The following is a 17,223-nucleotide window of genomic DNA, read 5'->3' as shown; positions in this document are numbered from 1 at the left end:
GCGTGCCCCTAAATAAATTGCAATTGTTACCACAGTGGGTTGTAAAAGTGTCAAACACTCTGGAGCTGCACTTTATGACTCTCACCTCACAATATTGTGTAGAAGTGTCTTCTATTGAGGAAACCTAGCAGCATGGCCGGCTCGATGCGTAGGCAGGCTCGCCGTAGCTCATATTTGACAGGCCTCGCAGCATCAAATGAGCGCATGAATGAATGAATGAATGAAACTTTATTTATATTGCGCAGCTATGCCCAGTGGGCGTCAAGGCGCCTAGTCCAAATAAAAACTGTACGCAGAAAGAAACAGGGCCTACTTGTATGCTTTGACAAAAAGCCACGTTTTCAATGACTTCCTAAAGAGGTCCAGGGAGGGCAGTAATTTGATTTCCAGGGGGAGTGAGTTCCATATCCGAGGAGCCAGTATGGAAAAAGCTTTGCTCCCCCATTTAGCCTTCTTGGCTCTCGGGATGACCAGTTGATTAAGCTCACTGGAACGAAGACATCTACTTGGAACATATCTAGAGAGTAATGATCCAAGGGGATCAGCTGAACCTGCAGTTAAGGCCTTGTAAGTAAGGCAAAGGAGTTTAAAAGTAATCCTTGAGGGGATGGGGAGCCAATGAAGGTTCTTCCTCGCTGCGGTCATAGAGGCTAGCCAGGGCAGAGCGAGAGCAAACCGTGCTGCCGCGTTTTGTATGACCTGCAGGCGCAAGAGCAGACCCTTGTTGGCCCCTGCGTACACTGAGTTACAGTAATCAAGCCTTGAACCAACAAGGGCGATTACCACCTGTTTCCGTGCTTGTGGGGACAGGTAGTGTACGATTCTCTTCAGGGTCTTGATGACTCCCCAACAGGTCTCAAAAGAATGGGTGTGTCCTAAGAGGGTTGCCTGGAAATGCAGAACACGTGTTACAGGGCAGAAAAAGCGAGAGATAAGACATTGAAAAAAAATGGAGCCCTCCTGGTATCGGCATCTAGCTCCCTAGGCGCCTCACCTACTAGTAGACAAAACTAAGAATGGCACTAAAATAAGCGGGAGAAAAACAGTTAATCTAAAATATCAATTAAATAAAACGCACCAGCTGTACTGGTGATAAGCACTCTGGTAGCAAGCCAGGATATGGGGCAGGGTGTCAGTTAATGTAGAGAGCCTGCACTTTTTTCATTTTCAATAAAATGTATTCTATAGCCGAGGAAGAATTCAGACGGTATTAAGATTTGGATAAGAAGCATAGAGGGAATTTGTGTTGCAAGTAAGTAATGCGATAGTCTTGGAGAAGTGTGGCTCAATGCTTAAAGCGGCAGACCTTGATGCAGAACGCTGGCCAGGGACCAGGGTTCGATTCCTGCCTCGACGGGTTTCGGGCTTACATTCCTCTGACTGGATATTCTCGCCTCAGTGCCGATTCTAAGCATGGGTCCCACGCTGCAACTCTGGGCAATAGCTTGCTTAGTCTCCACAAAGGCCCCCGATGCACAAGGGATGCCTGGTTTCACCATGGGATGCCCAGGAGTGGACACCCCACAAAGAAAAACCAGGAGGGGTTCCCTTGTGGTAGGAGTACATGCGCCGGGATGCCTCCGGGTCACTGTTCGCGCTATACAAATACGCCACATTTACATTTACATTTATAAATGTTATCTCTTACGAAAATTACATCATTTAATGCATGATAAGCATTGAAAGAAACCAGTCATATTGTGCTGTTTTACTCACAAATGAATATATTTTATGGCTTCCACAGCACAAGCAGCAATGCTCCTGATGAGGACACCACAGGTCGATTTTCTAGAGGGGAGAGGACAGGGTATAGTCGCGTTAATAGGGATACCACCTCTTCTGGGAACTCATCACAGAACAGTATTATGGAGAAGAAAATAGAGGATCTTGAAAGGGTATGTGCACCATATTGTATTTTTCTTCTTTTTGAATTATGTGAACGTGCATGTATGTTTTGAAAACCTAGTTTTACACAAATATGGTGTCAAAACCAAATCGGGCTCAAATTTCAAAAACATAGCCTACTAAACTGAAGAAAATCAAGAAAATACAACATGCACATGTAACACAACACAGAATGGTCATTCTCCCTTGCATAGACTTCCTTCTTTTCATAGACTGACACCTTTTTCCCTCTACAAGCAGGAGGCAGAGCTGATGGATGGCAGGCCCCCAAGTGTGCCTCTCTGAAGAAGCTGGCAGACTAAGGATATGGGCACAGCATATTAAATAAATCAGACTGAGTAGTCATGCAGGAGCTGGATAAACTGTTGAAGCAGAGAGCATTTTTAAGAAGCCTATTGGCTAAGCCAATAGGCCTCACCTATGTGAGCCATTTGCTTTGTCAATGTTTTTTAGCCGTGTTGTACAGCAGTGTGGCTTCTGTGCAGCATGGCTGAAAGTAAACAAAAAAATATATATATATTGTTTTGCTAATAATTTGGGTGTCGCTTGACTAATCTTCACAGAATTTTCAAAAAACGCCCCCATTTTGGATCATCTGTTGCGTTTAACCTTTCAGGGTGATCCATCAAGAGGGGGCCAAGAATAAAGAGGGAGCCCAAAATGCCTTTCCCCATGTTATGTCTGTTCAGTAGTTTCAGAGATAATAACGTTTAAAAAATATAGATATGAGGACGGGAGTCCTTGCAGTGATCTCACAGACCCTACTGAAATGTGATTGGCTGCCAACACATCAACCAGGAAGTGTTGTCACCCATCTTGGACTCTATTTGAAGCATAGACCCTCAAAAAAGTAAAAAATAAAGAATAGGGGGCAGGGTAGGAATACCCTGATTACCCAGATATGGTGGGACAAGGACCCCGCTGGGTGTTAAAAGCATTGTTTTTTTTTTTTTTTAATGTCGCGAATTCAGATCCACAGCAAAATAAATTTTAAAAAAGATGTGCGAGCTCCCGCGTGACTTTTCTAAGAAGGCCACGGTGGCCATATCCCACGGGCGTGTTTTTTAACTATGCAGAGGTGCCAATGCGGCGTCCCCCCACCATCTCCCTGTGGCAAAGAACAGTAAAGAAATGCGGGGGGGGCCACAGTCCCCACCCCTCCTCCCCATCATCCCTGGGGACTGCCACTTCCCCGGGGCGAATGGGGGCCTATCTTTATTTTTCTATATTGTTCAGTGAAAGTGGCTTGTTCTCTTACATCGCACCCAAAACATGGAACTACCTTACTCAACACATCAGGGCCTCCTCACTTCTTGAGTTCCGCAAGAGGCTGAAGACCTTGCTGAAGCGCCTGTACACCCTCACGGTTGAGTAGTGGCTCTACAAATCTACATAACACAACAAGCAAAAGGCACTACAAACTCTGAATAAAAGCAAGATCTCCATCATTTATATCCAGGTTTATCTTAACTTCGTATTAGAACAGATTGAGCTAAACTCCGCAGGCGAAGGCCGGGAGTAACTTTGTTTTAAAACTAACTTTTAAAATTGAAATTACTTGTGTTCCTTGTACTTTGGCATTCTGAACAGCCTGGGCAGCGTTCCTAGCGCCGGCTGCAACGTAAACATTCGCGCCACTCCGCCGAGGACGTAGGCCACGCCCCCCTTGTAAGCCACGCCCCCTGACGCCCTATAAAAGCGCAGGCTCGCTGCGTGCCGCTCCAGATTGAGCTAAACTCCGCAGGCGAAGGCCGGGAGTAACTTTGTTTTAAAACTAACTTTTAAAATTGAAATTACTTGTGTTCCTTGTACTTTGGCATTCTGAACAGCCTGGGCAGCGTTCCTAGCGCCGGCTGCAACGTAAACATTCGCGCCACTCCGCCGAGGACGTAGGCCACGCCCCCCTTGTAAGCCACGCCCCCTGACGCCCTATAAAAGCGCAGGCTCGCTGCGTGCCGCTCCAGATTGAGCTAAACTCCGCAGGCGAAGGCCGGGAGTAACTTTGTTTTAAAACTAACTTTTAAAATTGAAATTACTTGTGTTCCTTGTACTTTGGCATTCTGAACAGCCTGGGCAGCGTTCCTAGCGCCGGCTGCAACGTAAACATTCGCGCCACTCCGCCGAGGACGTAGGCCACGCCCCCCTTGTAAGCCACGCCCCGAATCCGGGTATAACATGTGCTGCCACCGGAAGCGCAGCGGACGAGCGCAGCGGGAGCGCCGTTTGCGCGCCGAAGGCGCGCCTAAGGCAAGCCCGTCTGCGCCCGTCCGCGGCAGTCCGGGGCTTGGGGCCAAACCCCCTGGTCAAAATTACTGTTACTCCGCTGCTTCGCTGCTGTCACTAAGACCTGCTGACAGCACCACCTTCCCCCCGCCCGCTCACGCTTTAAAGCGCGCCGCCACATATGGCATACTAAAACCTGACCTCATGCTTACTAAAACCCTTAAGCCCTCTCCACGCTCTACCCTCCCACCCCCACATGTGCCTCAGACTACTTTAAAATGTCTATACCTAAATACCAGGTCCATGGTAAAACATCACCTGGACATCTTTCTTCTGCTTCAGGCTGATCAACCAGACCTTCTATGCCTATCTGAGACTTGGCTTAACGACGCATCCCTACCTGATATCTTGGCGGCAGTCCCCGCTGAGTACTATATACTGCATGTCGATAGACCAGCTAGTAAGAGGGGCGGAGGGGTCGCTGCGATTATTCGCAAAAACCTTAAAGTCTCTCTCCTGCCATCCTTTGATCTGACAGGATCAGATAATGTAATCTTTAAAATGGATGCGGACACTGGCTCTCTTCTCGTGATCCTCATCTATCGCCCCCCTCAAAATATGCCTACCTTTGCTGCATCTCTATCGGAACAACTAGCCCCCCTTATCATCTCCCACGATAAAATTCTACTCCGGGGCGATCTCAATTTCTGGCTGGATTCAGCGGAGTCTGATTCTCAGGCAGCCACTCTGAAGGACACTCTGTCTGATCTTAATCTCATCCAACACATTCACCTTCCAACACACGAGAAAGGTCACAGCCTTGACCAAATCTGGTCCCAAAACACCCCCCTGGCGGTGAATTCCATCCTGCCTTGCATTTGGTCGGACCACTTCCTTATTAATTTCACCATAACCATTGCTAAAAACAACAAACCTTCGCCTCAACAAGGCGGGAAGGCAAGAATGTGGAAAAAGGTCGACGTTCCGTCCTTCCTCCAAATGTTAACCTCTACTTGCCCCTCACTCGATCTGGACATAGAGAAATCAGTAGCAGTCTTCTCCGACTGGCTACTCCACGCAGCTGAAGCTCACGCCCCCTGCGTTAACTTCTCCCGCTCCCGCCCCAACGATGCTCACAGATGGTTCACACCTCATCTAAAAGCCCTTAAACTTAAAACTCGTCAAATGGAGCGCAAATGGCGCACAGCCTACTTAGAGCATGACAGAGCCAACTTCCGTAAGGCCCGCAGGGAATATCAAAATCTCATCCTCAAATACAAAACTGACTACTTCTCAGATAAAATTCTCAAAGCCCAAAACAAGTCAAAAGAGTTGTTTAACATCGTGGAAAATCTCAGCTCTTGCGACAGAACCTCCCTCCCTACGGTTCCTACCCAAGAGCTCTGCAACACACTCAACTCTTTTTTCTATGATAAAATTTGCAAGATCAAGCAAAGCATTTCTACTACTCAGTCCCCTCTATTATTTGCTGACACCTGTTATAACCCTGCCACTTTAGACTCTCTCCCCCCTATAGACGATATCAAGCTACTCAAATTACTAACCAAAGTCAAAACAGGCTCTCCTGATGACATTTGCCCCCCTCACATCATGAAAGAAGTGGGCACCAACCTCCCTGAGTGCTTACTTTCTTTACTGAATGGGTCACTTGCACAAGGCAAAGTCCCACGCAAACTGAAAAAAGCTCTCCTCGTTCCCCTCATAAAAAAGGCAGGAGCCAACCCGCTAGATCCCATCAATTACAGACCTATATCGCTGTTACCATACTGTGCCAAGCTGCTGGAGTCACATGTGTGCGAAACTATCTCCAGCTTCTTGGAAAAGTCTGAATATCTGGCACCGAATCAAGCAGGATTCCGCCCTTGCCACTCCACCGAGGCGGTCATCCTCTCGGTGTTAAACACTCTGAGGCGGAATGCAGACGCAGGAACCCACCAGGCGCTGGTACTTTTGGACCTCTCTGCTGCGTTCGACACGGTCGACCACACCATCTTGGTGGACCGTGTCGAGCAGGCAGGTCTCAGGGGCCCCGCACTGAGCTGGATCCGCTCTTTTATCTCTGACCGCACACAATCGGTCAGACTCGGCTCCTTCACCGCTCCCACTATACCCACCACCTGTGGGGTACCACAGGGCTCCTCGTTATCTCCCCTTCTTTTTAATGTTTACTTACGCCCTCTTTTGCACTCCTTGCGTCATACTAATGTAACCATCTTCAATTATGCGGATGATTTGCAGCTCATCTTCCCTCTCAACAACACTGACTCAGTGGACGTATTCCAAAGAACCATGTCCCATATACTGAGTTGGATGAGCTGCAATCATCTGAAGCTCAATCCGGGCAAGACCGAGCTGGTCCTGCCCGGACAGAGCCCACTAAGCTGGAACCCTAACTTCTGGCCCACTAACATGGGAGCCCCCCCTACTAAATCTTCCGTGGTTAAAAGCCTAGGCATTTTTATCAGCGAGGATCTCTCGCTAAAAAGACAGGTTGGAGCGGTGGTATCTTCCAGCATTTTTCAATTGAAGAAAATAAGAAAAATTGCCCGCTTTTTCTCCTCAGCAGCCCTTACACAGATTGTCCTCTCCTTGGTTCTATCCAGGCTGGACTTCTCTAACAGTCTTTACCTCGGCCTCCAAATTGGTGAGCTTAAACGCCTCCAGCTTGTTCAGAACCAAGCTGCCAGGCTGCTGCTGAATATACCCAGGAGGCAATCCATCAGACCTGGCCTTAAGCAACTACACTGGTTGCCAGTTGAGCAACGTGTGGCCTTTAAGACTGGGTGTATTCTGTTCCGCTCTCTGAACGACTCTGGCCCTTCCTTTATCAGAGATCTTTTCAAAAAATACTGCCCCTCCCGTCACCTTCGATCCACCTACAAATCACTCTTGACTGTGCCTCCTTTCAAGAGGAAACGCCACGGAGGCAGCTGCTTCGACCACCAAGCTGCTGTACTCTGGAATTCGCTTCCTCTCCATATAAAGCAGATTGATAACATACTTAGCTTTAGGCAATCGCTGAAGACCTGGCTGTTTTCTCAAGCTTACTACCGATAGCACTGCCTGTCCTTTGACTGTCCTGTTTGGCTCCTTCTACAGCGCCATGAAGCCTCCGGGCGTACGAGCGCTTAACAAATCCCAACTAACATTGTAACATTGTAACACAGTGAGTAAGGATTACAATGTCTGCGTGGCCCCAGATGCAGTGTAACCACCAGTATGACTTCTAAAATTATAAGTGCTTTCAGCACCCCAAGGAATGTAGGGCACTTGAAGACCTCAGAATTTCTATCTCTTAAGCCTGCCAGAAATTGTCTTTGCTTCTCATTTTGTACAGCTGAGACTCTGAAGTCCTAGGGCCAAGTAGATCAGCACAACAGTAGTCTAGGAAGCGAGTGGATCTCACTTCAGGGGCTAAAACTGGAAATTGTGTATAGGGCTTAATATCTAGTGGCAACAGCTCCTTTATGTTATTGGAGGGCATAGAGAAAAGTCTCCGCGGTGACAGTTTTCTTGGCTTCCTTACATATCTTTTTGAACAAAAAAAGAAAGGTGCTTGCAGGCAGTGTTGAATGCCAGGAAGTGGGATATCGAAGAGAGGCACCGCCCACCACGAAAGGAAAGCTCATCTCGGATAGGCTGCTGGAGTCTGGTTCCATTTTACCAAGCACTTAAAATTTACAAAGGGGCAACTACAGACTCCCAGGATGTCTCCTCAGGAAAACAAGCATTTGCAATGCAATAGGTCTCGCATTATGAAAGTTCGAGCTATTGGTCTTGTAAATGACAGTTTTTTTGTTTGTGTTGGTTTTGAAAATAGCTAAATTAATAGCTTTGTCATTTACAATGCCAATAGTTATAACTTTCGCAAATGTGACACCTATAGCATTTGTAATGCAACATGTTTTGTATTTACGTGACTTAGATGAATTGATATTACAAATAACAATGGCTTTTAATTTTTTTAAAATAATTAATACTTAAATAAAAGTGATTGTAATTTATAATGGCAATAGCTTAAACTTTTGTAAATAACTTTTGTGAAGATTATGTTCAGTGCATTTTATTGTGATGAAAATCCAAGAACAGAAGTGAAATATTAACATCTTTTTGTGACATTTGTAATAAAGCTTGAAAGATTGACAGAACATATTTGAACCAGTTGTTGTTGAATGGTTGCACAGATTGATGCTTTGATGGCGCGAAGTGATGCTGTGGTGGCGCTGAGTGATGCTGTGGTGGCACTGAGTGATGCTGTGGTGGCGCTGAGTGATGCTGTGGTGGCGCTGAGTGATGCTGTGGTGGCACTGAGTGATGCTGTGGTGGCGCTGAGTGATGCTGTGGTGGCGCTGAGTGATGCTGTGGTGGCGCTGAGTGATGCTGTGGTGGCGCTGAGTGATGCTGTGGTGGCGCTGAGTGATGCTGTGGTGGCGCTGAGTGATGCTATGGTGGTGCTGAGTGATGCTGTGGTGGTGCTGAGCGATGCTGGGTTTGCGCTGAGTGATGCTGGGTTTGCGCTGAGTGATGCTGTGGTGGTGCTGATTGGTGCTGAGTGGTGCTGTGGTGGTGCTGAGTGATGCTGTGGTGGTGCTGAGTGATGCTGTGGTGGTGCTGAGTGATGCTGTGGTGGTGCTGAGTGATGCTGTGGTGGTGCTGAGTGATGCTGTGGTGGTGCTGAGTGATGCTGTGGTGGTGCTGAGTGATGCTGTGGTGGTGCTGAGTGATGCTGTGGTGGTGCTGAGTGATGCTGTGGTGGTGCTGAGTGATGCTGTGGTGGTGCTGAGTGATGCTGTGGTGATGCTGAGTGATGCTGAGTGATGCTGTGGTGGTGCTGAGTGATGCTGTGGTGGTGCTGAGTGATGCTGTGGTGGTGGTGAGTGATGCTGTGGTGGTGGTGAGTGATGCTGTGGTGGTGGTGAGTGATGCTGTGGTGGTGGTGAGTGATGCTGTGGTGGTGGGGAGTGATGCTGTGGTGGTGGTGAGTGATGCTGTGGTGGTGCTGAGCGATGCTGTGGTGGTGCTGAGCGATGCTGTGGTGGTGCTGAGCGATGCTGTGGGGGCGTTGAGCGATGCTGTGGGGGCGTTGAGCGATGCTGTGGGGGCGTTGAGTGATGCTGTGGGGGCGTTGAGTGATGCTGTGGGGGCGCTGAGTGATGCTGTGGGGGCGCTGAGTGATGCTGTGGGGGCGCTGAGTGATGCTGTGGGGGCGCTGAGTGATGCTGTGGGGGCGCTGAGTGATGCTGTGGGGGCGCTGAGTGATGCTGTGGGGGCGCTGAGTGATGCTGTGGGGGCGCTGAGTGATGCTGTGGGGGCGCTGAGTGATGCTGTGGGGGCGCTGAGTGATGCTGTGGGGGCGCTGAGTGATGCTGTGGGGGCGCTGAGTGATAATGTGGGGGCGCTGAGTGATAATGTGGGGCGCTGAGTGATAATGTGGTGGTGCTGTGGGGGTGCTAAGTGATGCTGTGGTGGTGCTGAGTGATGCTGTGGTGGTCACATCATGTTCACACTTAGACAAGTGTTTTAGAGGGTTGAAGTAAGATGAGCAACCTGCCAGAAACAAATGGGTAAGAAAGGAACTGACGGGGAAAAAGCTGCGGCCGCAATTTAGGGCATTACATCAAGAGTGAAACAAGCGGAAAGAGGAGAATATACTATTAAAAGGAAACACTCCTATAATATAAGTAGAGCTGTAACAGGCGAAGCGGGCCATGAAACCTCGCAGCTTCCTCTTTGACGTTACACAGGCTTGTGAAGTTTCGGCCACGGGGAGAGAATGTGACATCACGGCCTGGGCTGGGACTTCTGAGTGTGGCTAACCAGGTTCTAATCTCTGCGTCGGCTTGCCTTGACACCCTGTGATTCTGGGCAAATCTCGTTATCTTCCAGTGCGTACAAAAAAAAAAGAGAATGTGTCCTTGTGTAATGTAACTGGTGCCATGTTAAGCATTCCAATAGCTTCGAGTTCAATTTGCTCTATATCAAAACTGCTAAAACACAAAACAAACTGCAAAAGAACAAGTATTGGGCAGGCTGGTAGAGCTGTAACAGGCGGTGAATGAGCGCGTTTTTTAGAAAACCAAAGCGGGCCATGAAACCTCGCAGCTTCCTCTTTGATGTCACACAGGCTTGTGAAGTTTCGGCCAAGGGGAGAGAATGTGACATCACGGCCTGGGCTGGGACTTCATGCTGACCAGTGGGTGGGGTCCACGGTCACTGGTGAGTGGGAGAGGTGGAGGTGGGAGGCAGATGGAGATGCTGATTACACCCTGCACAAACTGCTGAATAAGTTAAATAGGATTAGTCTTTGCTCACATTGGGGGAAAGGCAGAGGTGGAGACGGGGGAAGAAAAACAGGCAGTTTGGGCTTTGATGACCTCGCGGGCCTTTCCCTTGACTTCAGGCAGTGCTGGAAGACAGTATCTGCACCAGGTTACCACAAACGCACCAGCAGCCCATCCCTGAACTCTTGAGGCACACGCCACAAATATTCTCTGCCCCCCCCCGTACGAGCTGACCCCCTGCATGCTCTTTGTTCAATATTAAGTAACGGAGCCCCATGCGTAAGTTTACAATTACAAAGGGCAAGCGGATAGAGAGAATATACTATTAAAAGGAAACACTCCTATAATATAAGTAGAGCTGTAACAGGCGGTGAATGAGCGCAGTTTATTATTTTTTTTAGAAAGCCGAAGCGGGCCATGAAACCTCGCAGCTTCCTCTTAGATGTCACACGGAAAGAGGAGAATATACTATTAAAAGGAAACACTCCTATAATATAAGTAGAGCTGTAACAGGCGGTGAATGAGCGCAGTTTTTTTTTTTTTTAGAAAGCCGAAGCGGGCCATGAAACCCAAGTATTGGGCAGGCTGGTGGCCTGAGAAGCGTCCGTGAAGCAGGGGGCGGGGCAGCTGAACCCTTTGAAGTAGCTCACGGCCTGGCGGCCGTGAAATTGAAAGTAATTAGGGGGGAGGAGAAGTGAGACCAGTGCGCACACTGACAAAGCCTGTGGGAGGGAGGCTGATGGCTATGATTTGGGGAAATGCGCTTGCTTGTGTTCACGTTATTTCACGTGAACTGTCTTAAATCCGCCCGATGGTTCGAGAACCTATTTTGCACACTAAAATCCTCCCCTATCCAATTCTGCGGAATGGGATAGGCTAGACCTAAAAAGTAGGAGAGGGGGGGGGGGTTGGGGTGGGGGAGGGGATAAAACCGGAAAATACTATCAATGTGGCCATCTTGAAAATGGAAAAGCTGGTACCCGTCTTAAGATCACAGACAATTGAAATTGTAATCCGTAGGCAGCATTTGTCGGCCTTTTGATTTCAATGGAGCCCCATTGAACCACAACTGGAAGCAGGGAACCCCGGCATACGCAATTGCTGAAGTCTGAACTTCAAAACAATACATAAACAGAGACACAAGTATACATCAAGTAAATACATTCGGAAATATGCTATTTAATTCACAAATAAAAAATATTGCAGAAATTAAAATGTATCCTGTAATAGGAAAGTTCAAACTTTTCAATTTTTTGTTTTATTGTTAAAAGATGAAGTGTTGTGCTAGACTCTAGCATATCACTTTCTTGCTTGCTCTTAAAGCATGATCCTTTTTTTGTAGGCACATTACTAGTGCTTTAATGGAGGTACTCATTTTTATACTAGATTTAGTTTTCTGTACTTGCGCTACTCCAATGAAACAGCTATGGAAGCCAACCTAATTTTTAGCATACAATTTGAAACGCCTTCATATTTACAGTGATTTAACATTTTCATTTTTACATATTGCTTTTTTATGTACATATACTTCACTAGTCTTCAAATATCATTTACTTGCTAAACAGTTGCGGACCCCTTGGGTATGTGTAATGGACCTGTAGAGTTCTGCAGATCCGAGGTCAGGAGCTACTGCCCTAAGGCAGGACTGAAAGAATGTAGGGCACAAGAAATTCTGAACTATGGCCTGGGGGTTGTAAAAAAGTTACGCCTCAAAGTAAGAAAGAAATGCAGACGATGCTGTTTTGTTGTATTTCTATCTAGGACCCTAATTCGATATTCCCGATTCATGCCCTTATGCGGTTATAATTAATAATATCCTTATAAAGGCATAAGAATCATATCCATATTTAGTAATAGCCCATGCAGTCCAAAGCACAGCACGGCTACTCCCATCGACTCCTAGAAAGCACAACGCGTTCTTTAAACACACCAAGCCTCCAGCAGCCCGGGAAATCCCGCCCCGCTTTTGTTTTGATTTGAACAAGAACTCTTGGAGTCCAGAAAGAACTGTTAGTGACGTATTATGTCCAATCTTACGTCAAACCCGGCACCTTTCAGGTATAAATATACCAACAGTTGCCTTAAGCAAACACACAGTGGTTTGGAGCAGAGCGGCTATCTACTTGCCCGAGAGCCCAGCTGATGCGAGAGCCCACGGAAGCCGCCCCTCCCCTTTGACGCGCTGGAGAAGCTGCTTTTTCTCACGCCGAGAAAATCCAGCTCAGGTGTTCCCGAGTCACCCTCGCGGGTTGCTGGAGATAGAGTCCTGAAGAAAGAGATACCAGACCTCCCACATTCTATTACCAAGGTACGGAGCTGATTAAACCCTTAAGAGAATTCTTGATTCAGATTCTTGGCAAAACAATCTTAACCAACTTAACTTAAACTGCTACTTACTCACTCCTTCCCAAGTATTAGGCTTAGGTCAGGTACATCGGGGTAGGCGTAGTTAGAAGCACCAGTTGAGTACGTTAGTCAATGTTTTATGTATGTATATATTTTATCCATTTTAAAGTATCCTATGGCTAAGAAACCATATCAATGCTTTTACAGTATTATTTCATAAAACTACTTTTACTGGACGCACTTTACTTTATGATAAGTATTGCAATTGTGGCAATTAATTTCTCTTGCATGAGAAAGAAGACTGCTCAATAAATACCACTTTTTATTGAAAACGCCCGTCTCTCTATTTCTCTGCACTCTGGTGAAACTAAGTATGCACGGTTGACTGAGTGAAATAGCTGCCTATTGTTTTCACACGACTCTAGAGATACACTCTTTTCTGAAGGAGCAAAGTTGTCATGTTTGTTTGGTTGTCAGAAGCTAATCCCTTCTTGTCTAAATCCGGAGAGTTAACTCTTTCCTGAACATTCGAGAAAGTTTCTAGTGACCTCTGAGCTAGCTGGCAAAACGAATTAAGTCTAATATAGTCAGTAGAGACCTAGTCGACCTCAGTCCTACATCTACACTGCTGTTTATATTATTCCAATGCGCAGAGCCTATTGGGAATATAGGAACTACACTACAGTTTATAATCTCAGTAAACCTACTCATGTATTTTAACCTCTGAATCAAAGTACTATTTTTTCCCATTGAACAAGTTTACAGTAGCACTACAAAACTACATAAGGAGTTATGAACTCCACCACTGAAACAGTCAGCCCATGCAATTACGTAACAGCTCAAACTTGGGGTTAAGACTTTCAGCCCTATCCATTTTGTTTTCAACATAATTCTTTTTTATATTGATAACTCGAAAGACTTTTTGTCACCAGGTCTTGATACTACAATTCGTTGCTTGATTCATGCCTGGAGAAACATCATTATCACCATGGACCCTAAAGTTCCAAATCAAGAATGTTTGGAGCACGCCAGCAATACATGTATTCCTTGTTGTGTGTGGCCCAAGGGTTGACAGGACTTAGTTAAATAGTTTTTATTGATAACAAGAGAGTACCAGGGAAATATAAGTCATTGATGGCATTAAGACGCTGAAGAATCCCAATCCAGAAGCTGCATCATAATCCTCTGCAGGAAAAGTAGCATGGTATGATTTCTGTGGAATGGGAAGGCTGTCCGCCAGAAAATGTAAACTGATAATTCACGAACATTTGGACCTAGACATACACAATGCTTTAATGCAAGGGTAATCGGAGAATTAGTCAGGAACTATTGATCTGGCTATTCGCAGCATTCCCTTACCAGAGCGATAGGTCATGTGGCATTCTCCATTGCTTTATAGCGGTATTTGTTCCACACCGTGCTTTATAGTTATTTTTCTCCCGTTTTTGTATTCCCTGTTGTGTTGCTTTAAAATGTTTATTTGACAAGCTCGGGTTTCCATGTGCATGTTTGCACATGTGGAACTTATTTTCTTGATTAGTGTTCTGTCTTCCATTGTGGGGAGTTGGGCAATCTGTATCAGAGTGAACACAGTGTAGTGGTGTTTCTCCAGGCTCCTCAGAATTAAAGGAATTACTTCAAATTCTGGCTTCTCTTCACTGGCGACAAGGACCTGAGGAGCCAGTGAACCATGCACGTGCAGGAAGCACTTACTCGTGGGAATTATATTCGTTTTCAACGTATTGAAGAGTCTTATTGGACGCACCTTCAGCTGTTATGAATTGGATGTCCTGACTCGACCTTGAGGCGGCGTTGGAGTTGGCCTATGTACCGCGTATACCTGCGTGAGTAACTGTGCAAGACTTTGAACCTTTTTCCTTGTTAAAGTAAATTGGAATTACCTGCTCTGTTGAGGGATCGCATTTTTCGAGGCGACACCTAAGTTCTATACCGTATCTTGCCTTGGAATTTGATCTCGGATCTTCGGGAGCTCGTTCCATAATCTTCAGAGTGTGACGTCCTCTCCTTCTTACTGTTGCCGAACGACACACAGCGGAAGAACATCACTGCGCGGGTCACGCTCCGTGACCTCTTGGTGGCCATCTTTGATTTGAAATTTGTGTATTCCAGTTGCTTGGTTACCGGATTGTTGGAACTGCTTATCGCAGTATCTGTCCCTTCTTCTGATATTCGCGCCTACAATTTTCCTTACATTTGAATCGTATTGGATCTAACTACAGGTACTGTGCTTACATTTCGAGTAAATTGAGAAGATTATTATTACATGCACTCGGTCCGATGGGACTTAAGAACTTTCATCAGTTGACTAGCACTATTACATCTGGAGACTTTAATGTTTTTGATTGTGCCTTACTACAATTGAATAATTATTTCAAACCTAAAGTATGCATGAGGGACACAAGGTTTAAATTTTTTCAAAGGAAGCAGTCTAAATCTGAAAGCATTGATGACTATGTATCGGATTTGAAGAGACTAGCTCTTGACTGCAAATTTGGTGTACTGCATGACGAGTTGATTCGCGATCAAATCGTCATGCACACTTCTATTCTGGCTGTTCAAGACAGATTGTTGGCGAATGGGGATGCCTCTCTTGATGATGTGGTAGCTATTACGAGGAAAGGCAGACATTTCTGGTCGTTGTGCTGTTGCGATAACAAATGATACTCAAAATGTAGCCTTAATTGGTAAAACCAATATTGCCAAAGACTTCAATAGAGGCACTCCCAAGTTTAGAGATAAACCACCCTCTAGGGATCGTGCTAGATGCTACAGGTGTGGCAGTCTGGATCATCTTGCCCACAGCAAATCTTGTCCTGCCATCAAGCAGAAATGTACCAATTGTGGCTTACTGGGTAAATTTTCTAAAGTGTGCAAAAGGAAAAATTCAGAGATTAGATATGTTTCTGACAATACTGTTTCCAGCGAGGCTGGGGATGACTCGATTCCAGACCCCAACGATATTCTAACACATGAGTTATTTATGAGCTTTAGAAGTAATTTAATGCTCAACATCAATGGAGCTATTTGCACAAACAAACCTGTCTGCAACATGTTTATTGGTGGTGTGAATGTGGATATTATTGCTGATTCCGGTTCACCGTGCACTATAATTGAAGAAAAGTTATGGAAAAGTAAATTTGTGAACAAAGTAGGTGGACATTTATTGGAACCAGACATTCATCCAGAGGGTTACAGTGGTTAAAAATTGATCAGATTGGTTTCAGGTGGTTTGTTTTTGAGTTCAGAAACAGTGTTGTGCTAAACTATATGTTGCAAAGAGCGGTCCAACCGTTTTAGGATGGCTGGACCAGAAGCTGCTTCATATCATATTAGATCCCAACAGCGAAGGAACAAGTGTTGATTGTTGACGTGTGTTCTTCTTTAGGTGAAGAAATGGAAAAAAAGCTTCACTCTGTTTTTAGTGGTAAGTTAGGAAACTTACTGGGTTTTGAGCATTGTATTAGTCTCAAAGAAAATGCTATGCCTAAAGTTCATCGTTGTCATAATTTACCTATTTTAGTCAAAGATGAGGTTTCCAAAAAACTTGAAAAACGAGTGAATGCCAAGGTGACTGAGCCCATAGAGGCTTAGGTGTGGATTTCTCCAGCTGTTATTGCCAAGCGCTCGTATAGAAAAATCCGGCTCTGCGTGGACCTCCGCCACCTCAATAATATCTTAATTGACAGATTTCCCCTACCAAAAATTAATGAGATGGTGAGTTGTCTTAAGAATGCAAAGGGGTTTTCCACTATCGACCTCTCTTAAGCATATCATCAAATTACCTTGTCCAAGGAGTCTAAGCACCTCACTTCCTTCATAACCCCTTTTGGTTGCTACCAGTTTGCTCGCATGCCGTTTGGCCTTTCATCGGCGGCAGCAGTTTTTCAGCACCTGATGTGCCTCTTACTCAAAAAAAGAGTTAGGGGTAATTTTCAAGATGACATCCTGATACATGGAAGATCTAAAGAGGAGCATGATGCTAGGCTTAACAAAGTTTTGGGCATACTAAAAAGTAAAGGGCTTACCATTGAATGTTCTAAATGTAAATTTGCATGGGAAAGTGTGACGTACCTTGGACATGTTATTGACTATAATGGGGTCAGACCTAAACCTTCTTTGGTTTTGTCAATTGAAAATGCTCCAACCCCCACTAGCAAGGATGACATCAGATCCTTTCTAGGCATGGCCGAGTTCTGTGGCAAGTATGTTCCAAACTTTGCAGACAAATGTTTTAACATTCATCAATTACTGAAGAAGAAAGTGAATTTCTCATGGTCTAATGAATGCGATAATGATTTCAAAGTCATCAAATCAGCTATTGCTAACGCTGCTTCTCTTTCCAGTTTTGATCTGGATGCTGCAAGTTTAGTTACCACTGATTATAACAACAAGGGTTTAGGGGCAGTGTTGTCTCAAATGGATAAGA

General features: G+C 45.7%; 1 protein-coding gene across 1 annotated transcript in view; it reads left to right on the top strand.

Moving 5' to 3' along the window:
• PAWR (pro-apoptotic WT1 regulator) overlaps positions 1 to 17,223 on the top strand; it is a 344,709-nt gene that overhangs the window by 301,929 nt on the left and 25,557 nt on the right. Inside the window, exon 5 of the mRNA XM_086919590.1 lies at positions 1,745 to 1,895. Within this exon, the coding sequence (XP_086775716.1) occupies positions 1,745 to 1,895 (151 nt within the window). The remainder of the gene's footprint in view (positions 1 to 1,744; positions 1,896 to 17,223) is intronic.

Source organism: Lissotriton vulgaris, chromosome 1_1 (genome assembly GCF_964263255.1).
Source record: "Lissotriton vulgaris chromosome 1_1, aLisVul1.2, whole genome shotgun sequence".
Lineage (NCBI taxonomy): Eukaryota > Metazoa > Chordata > Amphibia > Caudata > Salamandridae > Lissotriton > Lissotriton vulgaris.
Note: the sequence above shows the minus strand (reverse complement) of the source record. Positions and strands in the feature narration are given on the sequence as shown.